At 33.6% G+C, this 12,973-nt stretch overlaps 1 protein-coding gene across 1 annotated transcript in view; it reads right to left on the bottom strand.

The window, feature by feature from the left end:
* LOC114325917 (arylsulfatase B-like) overlaps window positions 1-12,973 on the bottom strand; it is a 100,113-nt gene that overhangs the window by 32,830 nt on the left and 54,310 nt on the right. Inside the window, exon 5 of the mRNA XM_028274068.2 lies at window positions 10,631-10,788. Coding sequence (XP_028129869.1) covers window positions 10,631-10,788 — 158 coding nt within the window. The remainder of the gene's footprint in view (window positions 1-10,630; window positions 10,789-12,973) is intronic.

The raw sequence follows: 12,973 nt of genomic DNA, 5'->3' as shown, positions 1-12,973 counted from the left end.
AGCGGTAACGATTAATTTCATTTAAGTTGCTAATTAGGGGGTGGTCTTCCCGATTTTTTTTTGCAAAAACAAAAGGAACCAACTTTATTTTGAGCGTAACTTGCTTAAATTTAATGCTAGAAACTTTTTGTAAAAACAGGAATAAAGCTTTTTTAAACAGTTTAAAAAAGTTATAATGGGTTCTCCCCAAGAAGTGCTTAATTTTTTGGATATTTCACGTCGAAATATTCTATTTGAAATTTGGTGAATATAAATCTATTTTCCATTGGCTATAACTCTGGTTCTACGAGCTCCAGAAACCTAAGGCGTACACCATTTTTTTAACTTTTTTATGTGCTATATTTTTGCTAAGAACGTTTTTTTCGACAAAATACTTACTTTTTGAGTTATTTGCGAAAAACCGTCCAAAAATGTGATTATTTTGTTGAAAAATGAACATATTCACTCGCAAATAACTCGAAAAGTGTTGACTTGGCGAAAAAGCTCTGTAGAACAAAAGTTACTTAAAATTAGTCAGTTTACCCATTTCCGGGCTTATTTTGGACATATATTTTTTCACCCCCAATAGGGGGTGAAAGTCACCCCCGGGGCAAAAGCACACATCGGCACAATATCACTTTTTTTCTTTGACATGTAAGCTATACGTATGCCAAATATAATGTCAAACCGAGCGGTTCTTTAAAATTTAGAGCAAAACCGTGAAAGAATGGACTATAGGTATGTCCAATAAGCAAAGACATAAAGGTAGAAGAAGAAATACGCACAAACATTTTTTTATTTACGTACCAAGTTAAATTCACCCAAATTTAATAAGTATGCTGTAGATCAGTGTTTTTCAATCTTTTTGATCTCGCGACCCCTTTACAGGTTGAAATATTTTGGCGACCCTCTGGTGTCATAGAATGCCAAAGAAATAAATTAATTAAAAACTACATACGTTAGGTAATAATTTTTTCCTATTTGGGTACATTTAACTTTTATTCACGGGGGTCAACAATTAAAGAACGGCCAACATTTTGCTTTGCAGTTTGACGAATCTACACATGTTTCCGACTGTGCACAGTTTGTAGTATTTGTGCGCTTTGAAGCAGATGACAGTATCAATGGTATCATGGAAGAAATCTTATTTTGCAAAGCACTTTCTGCAAACACTACTGTTCAGTGTTTGTACGATATGTTTTTAGAAAACACTTGCGACTACAATATTGATTGGAAAAAATAGCGGACTTATTGCAAAATAAAAACGACAATGCCAAACATATCCTGGCCAAAGGTAAAGCTTTGCAAACCGGGCTTTTCAGAATCGTTTTTGAAGATATGGGCTCGCTTCATTAAAATCTCCTTTATCACATAGAGGTCAGGTATTGTGAGCTGAATTGTTAATCTTCATGCAAGATACAAAATCTAAATATACTTATCGTTTTTCTGACCCTATTTATTGTTGAAATTAGCATTTTAGCAGATCTTTTTAGCCACCTTAACAATTTGAACAAGAACCATCAAGGAAGAGAAGAGAATATATTAACAGATGAAGATGAAGTAAAGGCATCTCACGCAAAACTTTGTTTGTGGTCAATCTCTCTGCAAAACATAATGTTTGTCTTTTCCATGTGTTCAGAAGATTCAAACCAAAGTTTTGCAGTATTTGCTCACATTCCTTGCATCATTCAGAGCTTGCATAATCTACAAGAGCAACTTTTGACTTACTTTCCAGACTTGTACGCCGAAGCTGACAATGGGCGTAGATGGATTTTAAACTATTTTGGTCAAATGGACAATTTTGGACAAATCAATAGATCTGGCTAATATCACCAAAAAAATGAAAGAATGTCTTTTAGATTTAGCTGTTGATGGCATGCTTAAAATGGAATTTTATTCGCAAAGTGTCGACGTACTTTGGATAAAAATAAAACACCAATATCCCGCGTTGGCAAGGGAAGCTCTTAAATTATTAGTGCAATTCTCCACTTCATACTTGTGTGAACTGACATTTTCTTCAACAGTAGACATTAAAACTAAAAAGAGAAATAGACTGCAATTTGAAAATGATTTGATTATTAACCATTCAAAAATAGCACCACAATTTGATAAACTTTTGAAAAACAAACAAGCACATCCTTCCTACCAAAATTGTGTTTTAAGAACCTCAACTTTTTGAAAAACACTCCTGTAGATGAACTAACTAACTCATATGTGCGTGACAGACTCGCTCGTATGCACTGATAAAGATAGGAAACAGAACATCGATGCCATTTAGCATAACATCAGGACTTAGACAAGGATACCCCTTATCATCGATGCTATTCAATGTGGCCTTAGAATATGCCTTTTCTTCTTCTTCTTAGTCTTCCCTCGTACACGTTTGGACCAACTCTGGCCTCTCCCAACTCCTTCCATCCGTCTCTATCCTGAGCAACATATTTCCAATTGTTTCAGCTACTCTTTTAATATCATCAACAAATCTCATCTGTGGGCTTCCTCTCGCTCGTTTACTTTCGTAACGTTGGTAATTTTGTCTAGCAGTGTAGCCTACGAAGCTCCTTGTAAGTTTGGCAACTTTTGTTATTATGCCCTCGACTTATGTTTTTGATCTTACTCAGTTGTTTCTCTTTTTATCAGACAGTTGTATACCTTACATTGCCCTTTTCATTGCTCTTTCTGTTGTGGCTAGTTCATTAATATTTGCCTTGGTTAGGGTCCAGGTTTGACATCTCATGATAAGAAGGATGCACTGGTTGAGCACTTTGCTCCTTAAGGATTGAGGTGTTTTGCGGTTCTTAAGTAGTATTCAACTAAGTTTGGAAAATCCTGCTCATGCTAGTCTTGCTCTCCTAATAATTTTCTTAGAACACGCAATAAATAAAATATCGTCTGAACTGACAGGGGGATTTGCGAATCGAGGATTAAAACTATTGTTGGCCTATGTTGATCATCTAAATGCAGTTGCTCGTTCTACAAGAGAAGTAAGAGAGGCATTTTCACAACTCGAGGGGGAAACAGGGAGTCTGGGTCTTCTAATAAATAAAGAGAAGTCTCGTAACCAAAAATTCAAGACCAAAAATTAGGCAGAACATAACAGTTATTTACTATTATGTAATAGTTATTATTAATACCCATAACTTCTAAGTAGTAAAAGAGATTAAATATCTGAGGGCGATAATCACAGATGGCCAAACCATGTAAAAGAAAAGGTCCCAGCAAGGAAAGCTGCGGTGAACAGAACATTACATTCCCTATCAACATTATGAAGATCTACTAAGCTGCTAAAAAGGCAATCTAAATTAGAGTTCTACATGTCAATTATTCGCCAAGTTGTTACAATAGAGGTGAAACCTGGACTCTACGTCAGCGGGAAATACATAAGCTGCCGGTATTTGACTGGATAAGATGGCAGGTCAAGTGGTAAGAGCAAGACAGAGTGATAAAAACAGTGTTTTTGAACGACCAGACGGTAGAAGATCAGTAGGCCGTCCCAGAAAAATATGAAAGGATGATGTTGAAGTTGATGTTTACTAGGATTGGGGCACAACGATGTTAAGTGTGGAAGCGCAAGTTCGTAGAATATGGAGGGTTCGTAGAATATAAAAATTACGGCGAAGACTCACGCCGAGTTGTAAGGCCAGCTAGGAAGAAGTAGATGAAGTAGCAAAAGAACTTGAGTTAAGGTCTTATGATTACAACCTTTTTATGGCGAATTTAACCCCACTGAACTAATATGCGTAGGACGGGAAGAAACGGAGAACCTGAACCTGGAACAGGAGACAATTACAAGCTGCAATGAATACATATATCTGGAAAAACAAACTAACTAGTACAGGACGAAACGAACAAAATATTAAAGAAAGGATAGTAAAGGGAAAACAGTTGATAAGAGCTCTGAATTCGGTACTGTGGCAAAAAAATATAAGGACAAAAAGTAAAAAACGAATTTACAACACAATATTAAAACCAGTGTTAACCTATGGAGCTGAAGTCTGGCAATTTACCAACAAGTACAAAGATAAATTACTAGCCACTGAGATGGATTTTTGGAGAAGGTCAGCAAGAAGATCTAGACTAGAACACATAAGAAACGACGACATTAGACAACAAATGGAAATAGAAAGAACAATCATAGATGACATCGAAAGACAACAGCTAGTTTGGTACGGACACGTAAGACGAATGGACGAAAGGAGAATCCCCAAATAAGAATGGACCCCCACAGAAAAACGAAAACGAGGAAGACCAGCAACTACATGGATAAAGGGCATCTCCAAGGCGATGTCTGAAAGAAATCTAAGAGAGGAATACTGCCACAATAGAAAGGAGTGGCGATTAGGAACGGAAAGGCGTAGAACGCTATAAAACCGATATAATTAAATATACATAATATAACTAATATTCGGCTCTTAAATGGAGACTCGCACTTCTCACTCACCTGCTCTTCGTCTACTACAAAATGAGTCAATAACAACAATATCTTTATTAATCGGTAAAAAGGTATAATATTCTTATTGAATAATTTTTCTACACTAAGCATCAAAATTAACGCACCACCTTAAAAATGGGATATATTTGATGTCTCGTATTTCCTAAACCTGTTGTCTGATTTGAGTGATTTTTCTAGTATATTATCTATACTTCCACAAAATTTATTACAACTATGTTATTACTACAGCTGTTTCGGCAAAGTGCCTTTCTCAAGCACTTTGCCGAAACAGCTGTAGTCAATTCAATTCAATTCAATTTTATTTCCAAAGAAGAATTTTGTACATTGTAATTAACAATAATATTATATTTAATATAATGCACTCACTTCAGGGAAAAAGCACACTAGGCAACTTAATACCTGTATTGTAACCTTAATCCCTGAAGGTGTACAATCCAATTGTACAATTTTAAACAGTAAGTACTTGTGGCTGGTATAATTTACATACTCTATGATTGACAAAATACAATTGAAAGTGAGAGGAGAGAAGACCTAATCGGCATGGCGCAACTATATTTACTAGAAGACAGTTTGGCTAGAAAATTAATTTTTAGAAAATGTTGAATTCAATGGTTTTAGTTAATATCATATTTTTAAAAATAGAGTTGGACCAATAAATTAAATAGAGTTGGACCATAATAAAATAGTGATCGTTTTGTAATTGTCTTGCTGAAAAATGGTACTTTAACCAAAAGTTGTTGAGTTGTCCTTGTATACTTTTGATGTTGATTTATTTTTAACTTACTTGAATTGGAAAATACCCAAATTAATGATTGCTGTATATAAATAGATCGGACACTCATTTGTTTTAGCTCTTTATATAAAAGTGATGTGGAAAAAAGTTTACTTTTTTTAAATATTATTTTAAGAAGTGTATTTTGAGCGGTCTGTAAAATATGTAAGGTATTACTAAATGTACCACCCCAAACAACAATACAATATCGTATTATAGATTCAATCCAAGAGTTATATAGGATACTCAAGGTTTTTTTTGAGAGAATGTCTCTTAATAAGTAAAATTTAGGCATTAAGGATCTAATTATTTTTGCAACGTGTGCCACATGCTCACGCCATCTCAGATGCTGATCAATTATAACTCCTAAATATTTAATAGATTTAGTTTTTTCTAAAGAGGGACATGGACATGCCTGCACACTGTTGCAATCTGAACTATGAATTTTTAAAATAATATTAGTTGGCTGATCAGACATAGTGGGAGAAAAAGTAATAAATTTAGTTTTTTTTATATTCAGACTGAGCAGATTGTGGTTAAGCCATAACTGTATCTTACTTATGCCAGATTCAGCTGTTTTACATACGCGGTCCCATGTTGAATCTTTAAATACTAAGACTGTGTCATCAATATAGCATAAAATTCGCCCTGAAAACCCATGAATTTCGGTTATACTATTAATGTACAGTATAAATAGAATCGGACCTAGTACTGTTCCTTGGTGTACCCCAACAGTAATCTCTTTAGTTGAGCTAATACAATTACCTATTTTAACTTTTTGTGTTCTTTGAGATAAATAATTACTAATAAGATTTAAAGCTATACCTCTTACCCCATTTTTATATAATTTGTTTAGAAGAATCTCATGTGATATAGTATCAAAAGCTTTAGCGAGATCCAGAAAAATTGCTAGACGTTTATTTGATTCTTCTAGACATTGTACTGTTTGATCAACAAGATCGATTATAGCTTTCTCTGTGTTAGCTTTTTTCACAAATCCAAATTGCCTTTCGGTTATAATTTTATATTTATCAAAGAATGTAATTAGTCTCTTTTTGAGAGATTGTTCAAAAAATTTCGAAAAACTATTAATGACTGATATAGGACGGTAATTGTCGACTTGTTTTTGATTACCGGCTTTGAAAACAGGTGTTACAAGTGATTCTTTCCATTATAGCTTTATTCTTCAAGAATATCGATGCTAAAGAGGAAAGTGTCATTGTGTACCGCAACTCAACTGTAGCCTTAGGCCTTTTTAACATTTTCTTTTTGAATTCATTCGCTTATGTTGCATAATAAAAAAGTTAGGTACTTTAACAACTAGCAATGTTATTCATCAATACAGGATGTTTCTAAATAAGTGCGACAAACTTTAAAGAGTAATTCTGCATGAAAAAATAATGACTGCTTTCCTTATAAACATATGTCAACAAATGATTTGTTTCCGAGATACGGGATGTTAAATTGTTTCTTACAAACTGACGATTTATTTATTGCTTTAAAACTGGTTGAGATATGCAAATGAAATTTGGTAGGTTTTAAGAGGTAGTTATTGCGCATTTTTTTACATACAATTAAGAATTTTATATTCACCATTGGCGTGCATACGGGTATAAACATTTTATATACATCCCGTATGCACGCCAATGGTGAACATAAAATTCTTAATTGTTTGTCAAAAAATGCGCAATAACTACTTCTTAAAACCTACCAAATTTCATTAGCATATCTCAACCGGTTTTAGAGCAATAAATAAATCGTCAGTTCGTAAATGTAAACATTTGTGGACATTATGTTTATAAAGCAAACGGTCATTATTTTTTCATGCAGAAATACCCCTTAAAGTTTGTCGCACTTATTTAGAAACATCCTGTATTGATGAATAACATGGCCAGTTGTTAAAATACCTAACTTTCTTATTATACCACGTAAGCGAATGAATCAAAAAGCAAAATGTTAAAAAAGCCTAAGGCTACAGTTGAGTTTTAATTTAAATATTTTATATACGCTAGAATATTCCACAGGGTGTTCCAAACTTTGAGGAAAAAACACACTAGCATTGTTACACGCGATACATAGTGACACTTACCTGTTTAGCAATAATATTATTACATCGATATTCTTGAAGAATAAAGGGTTCATGGGTTCATGAGTACCCTAAAAGCGTATTGAGGCGGCCGTCAATGTGAGTGCGAGTAAGATCCTCCATTCCGACCGTCCAATGGTGCATCTCAGTCGCACTCACATTGACAGTCGCGTCAATATGCTCCTAGCGCTCATTGTTAATAATTAAAAATAACAGCTTAGTAATACAATAATGACAAATATTTCTTCAGTACCTTGTAGGGGGGTCGTTAAAATTTGATTTGGTGACTTTCTGACTTTCATAATAATAATATTTAACTGAGTTATTAAGCCTTGAAAATGGCGATTTTCGCATTTTTCAAATTTTAAATCGCGTATAACTCGAGAACAATAAATTTTACAGAAAAATCACAAAAGACCTCTTCTGCTCCGAATGACCCAAATTAGTGATGTAAAAAAATGTCCGAAGTGAATTTTTTTGTGAATTTGTTTAAAAAAAAATTGTATAAACGATTTTTCGCTTACGGTACCACCTGTCACCCTGTGGATTCGTTATAAGGACCTCTTTTTGAGTAAGTTTGTGCAAAAAAATCGAACTGGAATAATTTACCTAACGGGGGCGACGATACAGCCTGGACTATAAATATCACGATTTGAACATAATATACAGTAACATTTAATTTCTAGAATCGGTTGTTTGTGTGAATCAACTTTTACTAAATGGCATTGGGAACAGTGGCGGCTGGTCAGAGGAGGCAAGGGAGGCTTAGCCTTCCCATAAATTTTTTACACACGCTACACTGTTTTATTTACTTTGCTTAGCGTTAGAGATATCGCAAAAAGTTATTTGAACAAGTTGTTCCAAATAATATTCTAACCCCACATACTAAATTTCAGCACAAAATTCGCACTTTTAGTTTTTTCATTATTTGTAGTCGGGATCCTAAAATCGCAGAGGAGGCTGCTGGCCGGAAAATCTCACTCACTAATGCTCCGCGTAGCCCAGCAGCGTTTAAGAATGGTTTAAGGAGACCCGGTCTCCTTAGGGCCAATTTCTCATATCGAGTTCAACTCCAGTTTAACCTGAACTTCTAGTAAACGTCAGTTTAAAGTCAAAATCGTCTTTCTCAATTCCCGTTCAACCGATGGCAGTTTAAACTTGAACGATGCTTGAACGGTGGAATTCGGCCGTTCAAAGATTTCAGAACTCAGTTCAAATGATTTCATGAACTACGCATGCGTTGTATTAACACAAAACGCTGTCATAATGTAAATATATCCTATTTTATTATATTAAGCCTAACGATAAACGATAACATTATTTGTGTTTTTATAATATTTATTTATAATTATTAAAATGACTATTTGACTATAAATACTTAAATTTAACTTTATTCAAAAACAGCATAAAAAAGGTAGTTCAAAATGGCGACAGTTTTTACCTTTTGCCATCTATTGGCATTTCTCGAAAGCTGTAGAACGAGCACTGACATGAACGCGCAATGAGAAATGCATTCCAAACAGAACCGGAGATCACCCGTGAACCCGGTTCAACTGAACCATAGATTAACGCAGGTATAAGAAATCGACCCTTAGGGTCGATTTCTCATACCTGCGGTAATCTATGGTTCAGTTGAACCAGGTTCACCGCTGATCTTCGGTTTTGTTCGGAATGCGTTTCTCATTGCACGTTCATGTCAGCGCTCGTTCTGCAGCTTTCGAGAAATGCCAATAGATGGCAAAAGGTAAAAAACTGTCGCCATTTTGAACTACCTTTTTTATGCTGTTTTTGAATAAAGGTAAATTTAAGTATTTATAGTCAAATAGTAATTTTAATAATTAGTCGAACCCGCTTAATAGAATACCTGTTATAGGAATATCCCACTTTAAGGAATAGGAATTTGAGGTCCCGAAACGTTTCTACTAGCCACCAATGATCGGTTAATAGAATATCCCGGTTATAAGAATACTTTTGCTTGGCACGAAGGCTATTCCAATAAGCGGGTTCGACTGTATAAATAAATATTATAAAAACAAAAATAATGTTATCGTTTATCGTTAGGCTTAATATAATAAAATAGGATATATTTATATTATGACAGCGTTTCGTGTTAATACAACGCATGCGTAGTCCATGAAATCATCTGAACTGAGTTCTGAAATCTTTGAACGGCCGAATTCCACCGTTCAAGCATCGTTCAAGTTTAAACTGCCATCGGTTGAACGTGCGAGCGAATTGAGAAAGACGATTTTGACTTTAAACTGACGTTTACTAGAAGTTCAGGTTAAACTGGAGTTGAACTCGATATGAGAAATTGGCCCTTAGAGCTGCACATCGCTTAACGCACACGCTGCCCGGAGATCGGGCAAGTGAGATTTTTCGGCCAGCAGCCTCCTCTGCGGATTTTAGGACCCTGACTACAAATAATGAAAAACTAAAAGTGCGAATTTTGTGATGAAATTTGGTATGTGGGATTAGAATAATATTTGGAACAACTTGTTTAAATAACTTTCTCCGATATCTGTAATGCAAATCAAAATATCGGTAATTTACCGTGTTTTTGCATTCGCAGAGTAAGCCGCTTTTAGAATTAAAAAAATTCAGTTGAGTATCTTAAACAATGTAAACCTTCAACCTGTATAGACTGCAAAACTTCAAATCTGTATTTATTTTGATATGCATATCTACCTACAGAGATAGAATTGTTAACAAATAAACGACACAAACTTTGGTAATACACTTTAACAATTATACTAACTATTTTTAAAATGATATGATATTATGAAATAATTATGAATTATGATGATATTATAAAATGTAAATAAAAAATGGTCAAAAAAATGGGGCCTTAAATTAGATTTTTTTGGTGGATTTTTTTTTGCTAGTACAAATTTGTCTAGATAATTTACAGTTAGGTATAGCCTCCCCTATTGAAAAAATCACGAGCCGCCACTGATTGTGAAGAGTATACTTTAACTAGTTGGAGTTTACTTTTACTAGTAAATGTTGAATAAAAATCTTCATTTTATATTTATAATCAACTTTTACTAAAACCAGCCGTTTGAGTCGACTCGAACTAGCAAAAGTCAACTCCAACTGGATAATCAACTTGAACTGTAACATATTATATACTGAATTCGAAGTTTGTAAAAATGGTTATAATATTATTTTTATAAATAGGTACTTGTAAAAAATTGAGACACAAAGACACAGATGTTTACAATTTTTTTGTTTTGAGCAGTCCCATATAAAATCTAAATATTTTCTGCTGTCCAAACTGTACTATCATGGATTTCCAAATTGAGTATAGTATTCTTATGTGTGAAATGTGTATACATACCCCTCTAAATGGATAATTTGAACCATGATTAGCGTGAAGTCCTCTAGGTTGAGCCCCATTATCGGACATGAATAGAATTACGGAATTATCTAACATCCTCTTATCCCTAAGAGCACTGATGACTGTTCCGACACTTTGGTCTAACATGGATACCATCGCTGTTGAACAAAAAAGACTCTATTTGAGACAAAATAATGTAACAAAGACTTGAAAATGTTGCTTAAAAATCATATTAAAATATTTCTGAATTTATGTATCTTACTAATCTTCGTAACTGTACCTAGACTAAAAATTCTAGACCTGTAGAAATAAAATACTTAATTTTTGTTTCTGATATATCTATAATTTGCGGCCTCAATTTTTAAATTGTTTAAAAAATGAGATAAAAAAAATGTAAATGGATAACCAGAAGAACAACACATTATAAGTATATATAACAAGATATATTCGCGGACAGAGAGACAGACGGAGAGAGAGGCTAAAACCGCAAACACATATTTGTTTTCATCTTGTTAAGGTGCGTCGAATAATATATCGCTTGTACTATTTCGGCGACTTTAAAACAGTACTTACTGTTTTAACTCTAACACCGGAAGTCTGGGCCAAATTTCTCACCTTTAATACTGTCCTTGGGTTATAAACTTTCATTCGACACCTTACGTGTCCTTCTATTTGCTCTAATGATGGAGGAGTTGTATTTACAGACGGACAGACAGACATAGATAATTTAACGTTTTCAATTTTTTTCAAAATTTTTGAAAACAGTAAAGGAACTAACTGGAAATATAAATAATAATAGATAGTGTGGCATGAATGATATGATCATGACCATCATAAATAATGATCAATCATGAATGATAGGGCCATGGAAACAGTAGAAGAAATAAACGACGAATGGAAACACCTAAACAACAAGACGTTTATTTATTGATAGCAATTTACCCATTCTAACATCAACAATAAAATACGCGTTGAAAAACATGAAAACTGGAAAAGCACCTGGTCAAGGTAATATTCACAGTAAAATTGTAAGGCTCTGAGAAGACGAAAACTTTTTGTAAAAATCTTTAATAATATATTAATATATAAAATTTTGACTTGGTGCGGCAGATCCCTGCAAATATGATAAACATTGTGCATTTAATGATAGAAGCATATAATTTGGACCACGTATACTACACATATAAATATTCAAATTTAGATAGGAGGCCATCTCAGATTTTGCTTTTTACAAAAATGGAGGGGATTCAAAATGGCGACTATACATATATGACTAATAGCACGATAACTTTTGAACGAGACTCAGACTTCAGATTTTAACCAAATTTGGTATATAGGTAATTTTTTTGATGTATAAGATCGAGGTCTAGAACCGAAAGAATCAGTTTACCAGAAGTTGTATTTTTCCTGGTTTTTATGAAAAAGTATATTGTTTTTTTTAATTATTTCACCCTGTATGTATTAATTTTTCAAATAGTTAATACGGCCATTAAAAAGAGCGTAAAAATATTTTTTAGGAAATATTTTTAACTTTTTAGTTATGTTAATTACCATTTATTAAGTGCAAAACGTATCTTCACATGTACCTATATGCTGCAGATTCGTGCAATTATTATAAGAATTATTGTGCATTTAATGGTAGAAGCATATAGTTTGGACCACATATACTACACATGTAGAGGTTCAAATTTAGATACGAGGCCATCTCAGTTATTGTTCCTTTTACAAAAATGGCGGGCATTCAAAATGGCGACTATACATACGTGACTAATAGCACGATAACTTTTGAACGAGATGTCAGATTTTAACCAAATTTGGTATATAGGTTCTTTTTTTGATGAGTAACATCGAGGTCTTGAACCGGAAGAATCGGAATGTAAAAATATGTTGTTTCTTTTTCAATTCTTTCACCCTGTATACATTAATTTTTCAAAAAGGTGATACCGGCGTTGAAAAGAGCGTAAAAATATTCTTTAGGTAATATCTTGAACTCGTTATATTAATTACCATTTAATACATGCATAACGTATTTTCACATGTATGTACCTATGTGCGGCAGATTCGTGCAAATAATAATATAAGAAATATTGTGCATTTAATGGTAGAAGCATATAATTTGGACCACACATACTACACACACAAAAATTCAAATTTAGATATGAGGCCATCTCAGATTTAGTATTTTACAAAAATGGTGGGTATTCGAAATGAATCTGCCGCCCATAGGTACATGTGAACATACGTTATGCATTTATTAAATGGTAATTAACACAACTGAAAAGCTTAAAATATTTCCTTATAAATATATTTACACTCTTTTCAATTTCATTACCTTTTTGAAAA

The sequence above is a fragment of the Diabrotica virgifera genome, chromosome 4, assembly GCF_917563875.1.
Source record: "Diabrotica virgifera virgifera chromosome 4, PGI_DIABVI_V3a".
Taxonomy (NCBI): Eukaryota; Metazoa; Arthropoda; class Insecta; order Coleoptera; family Chrysomelidae; genus Diabrotica; species Diabrotica virgifera.
Note: the sequence above shows the minus strand (reverse complement) of the source record. Positions and strands in the feature narration are given on the sequence as shown.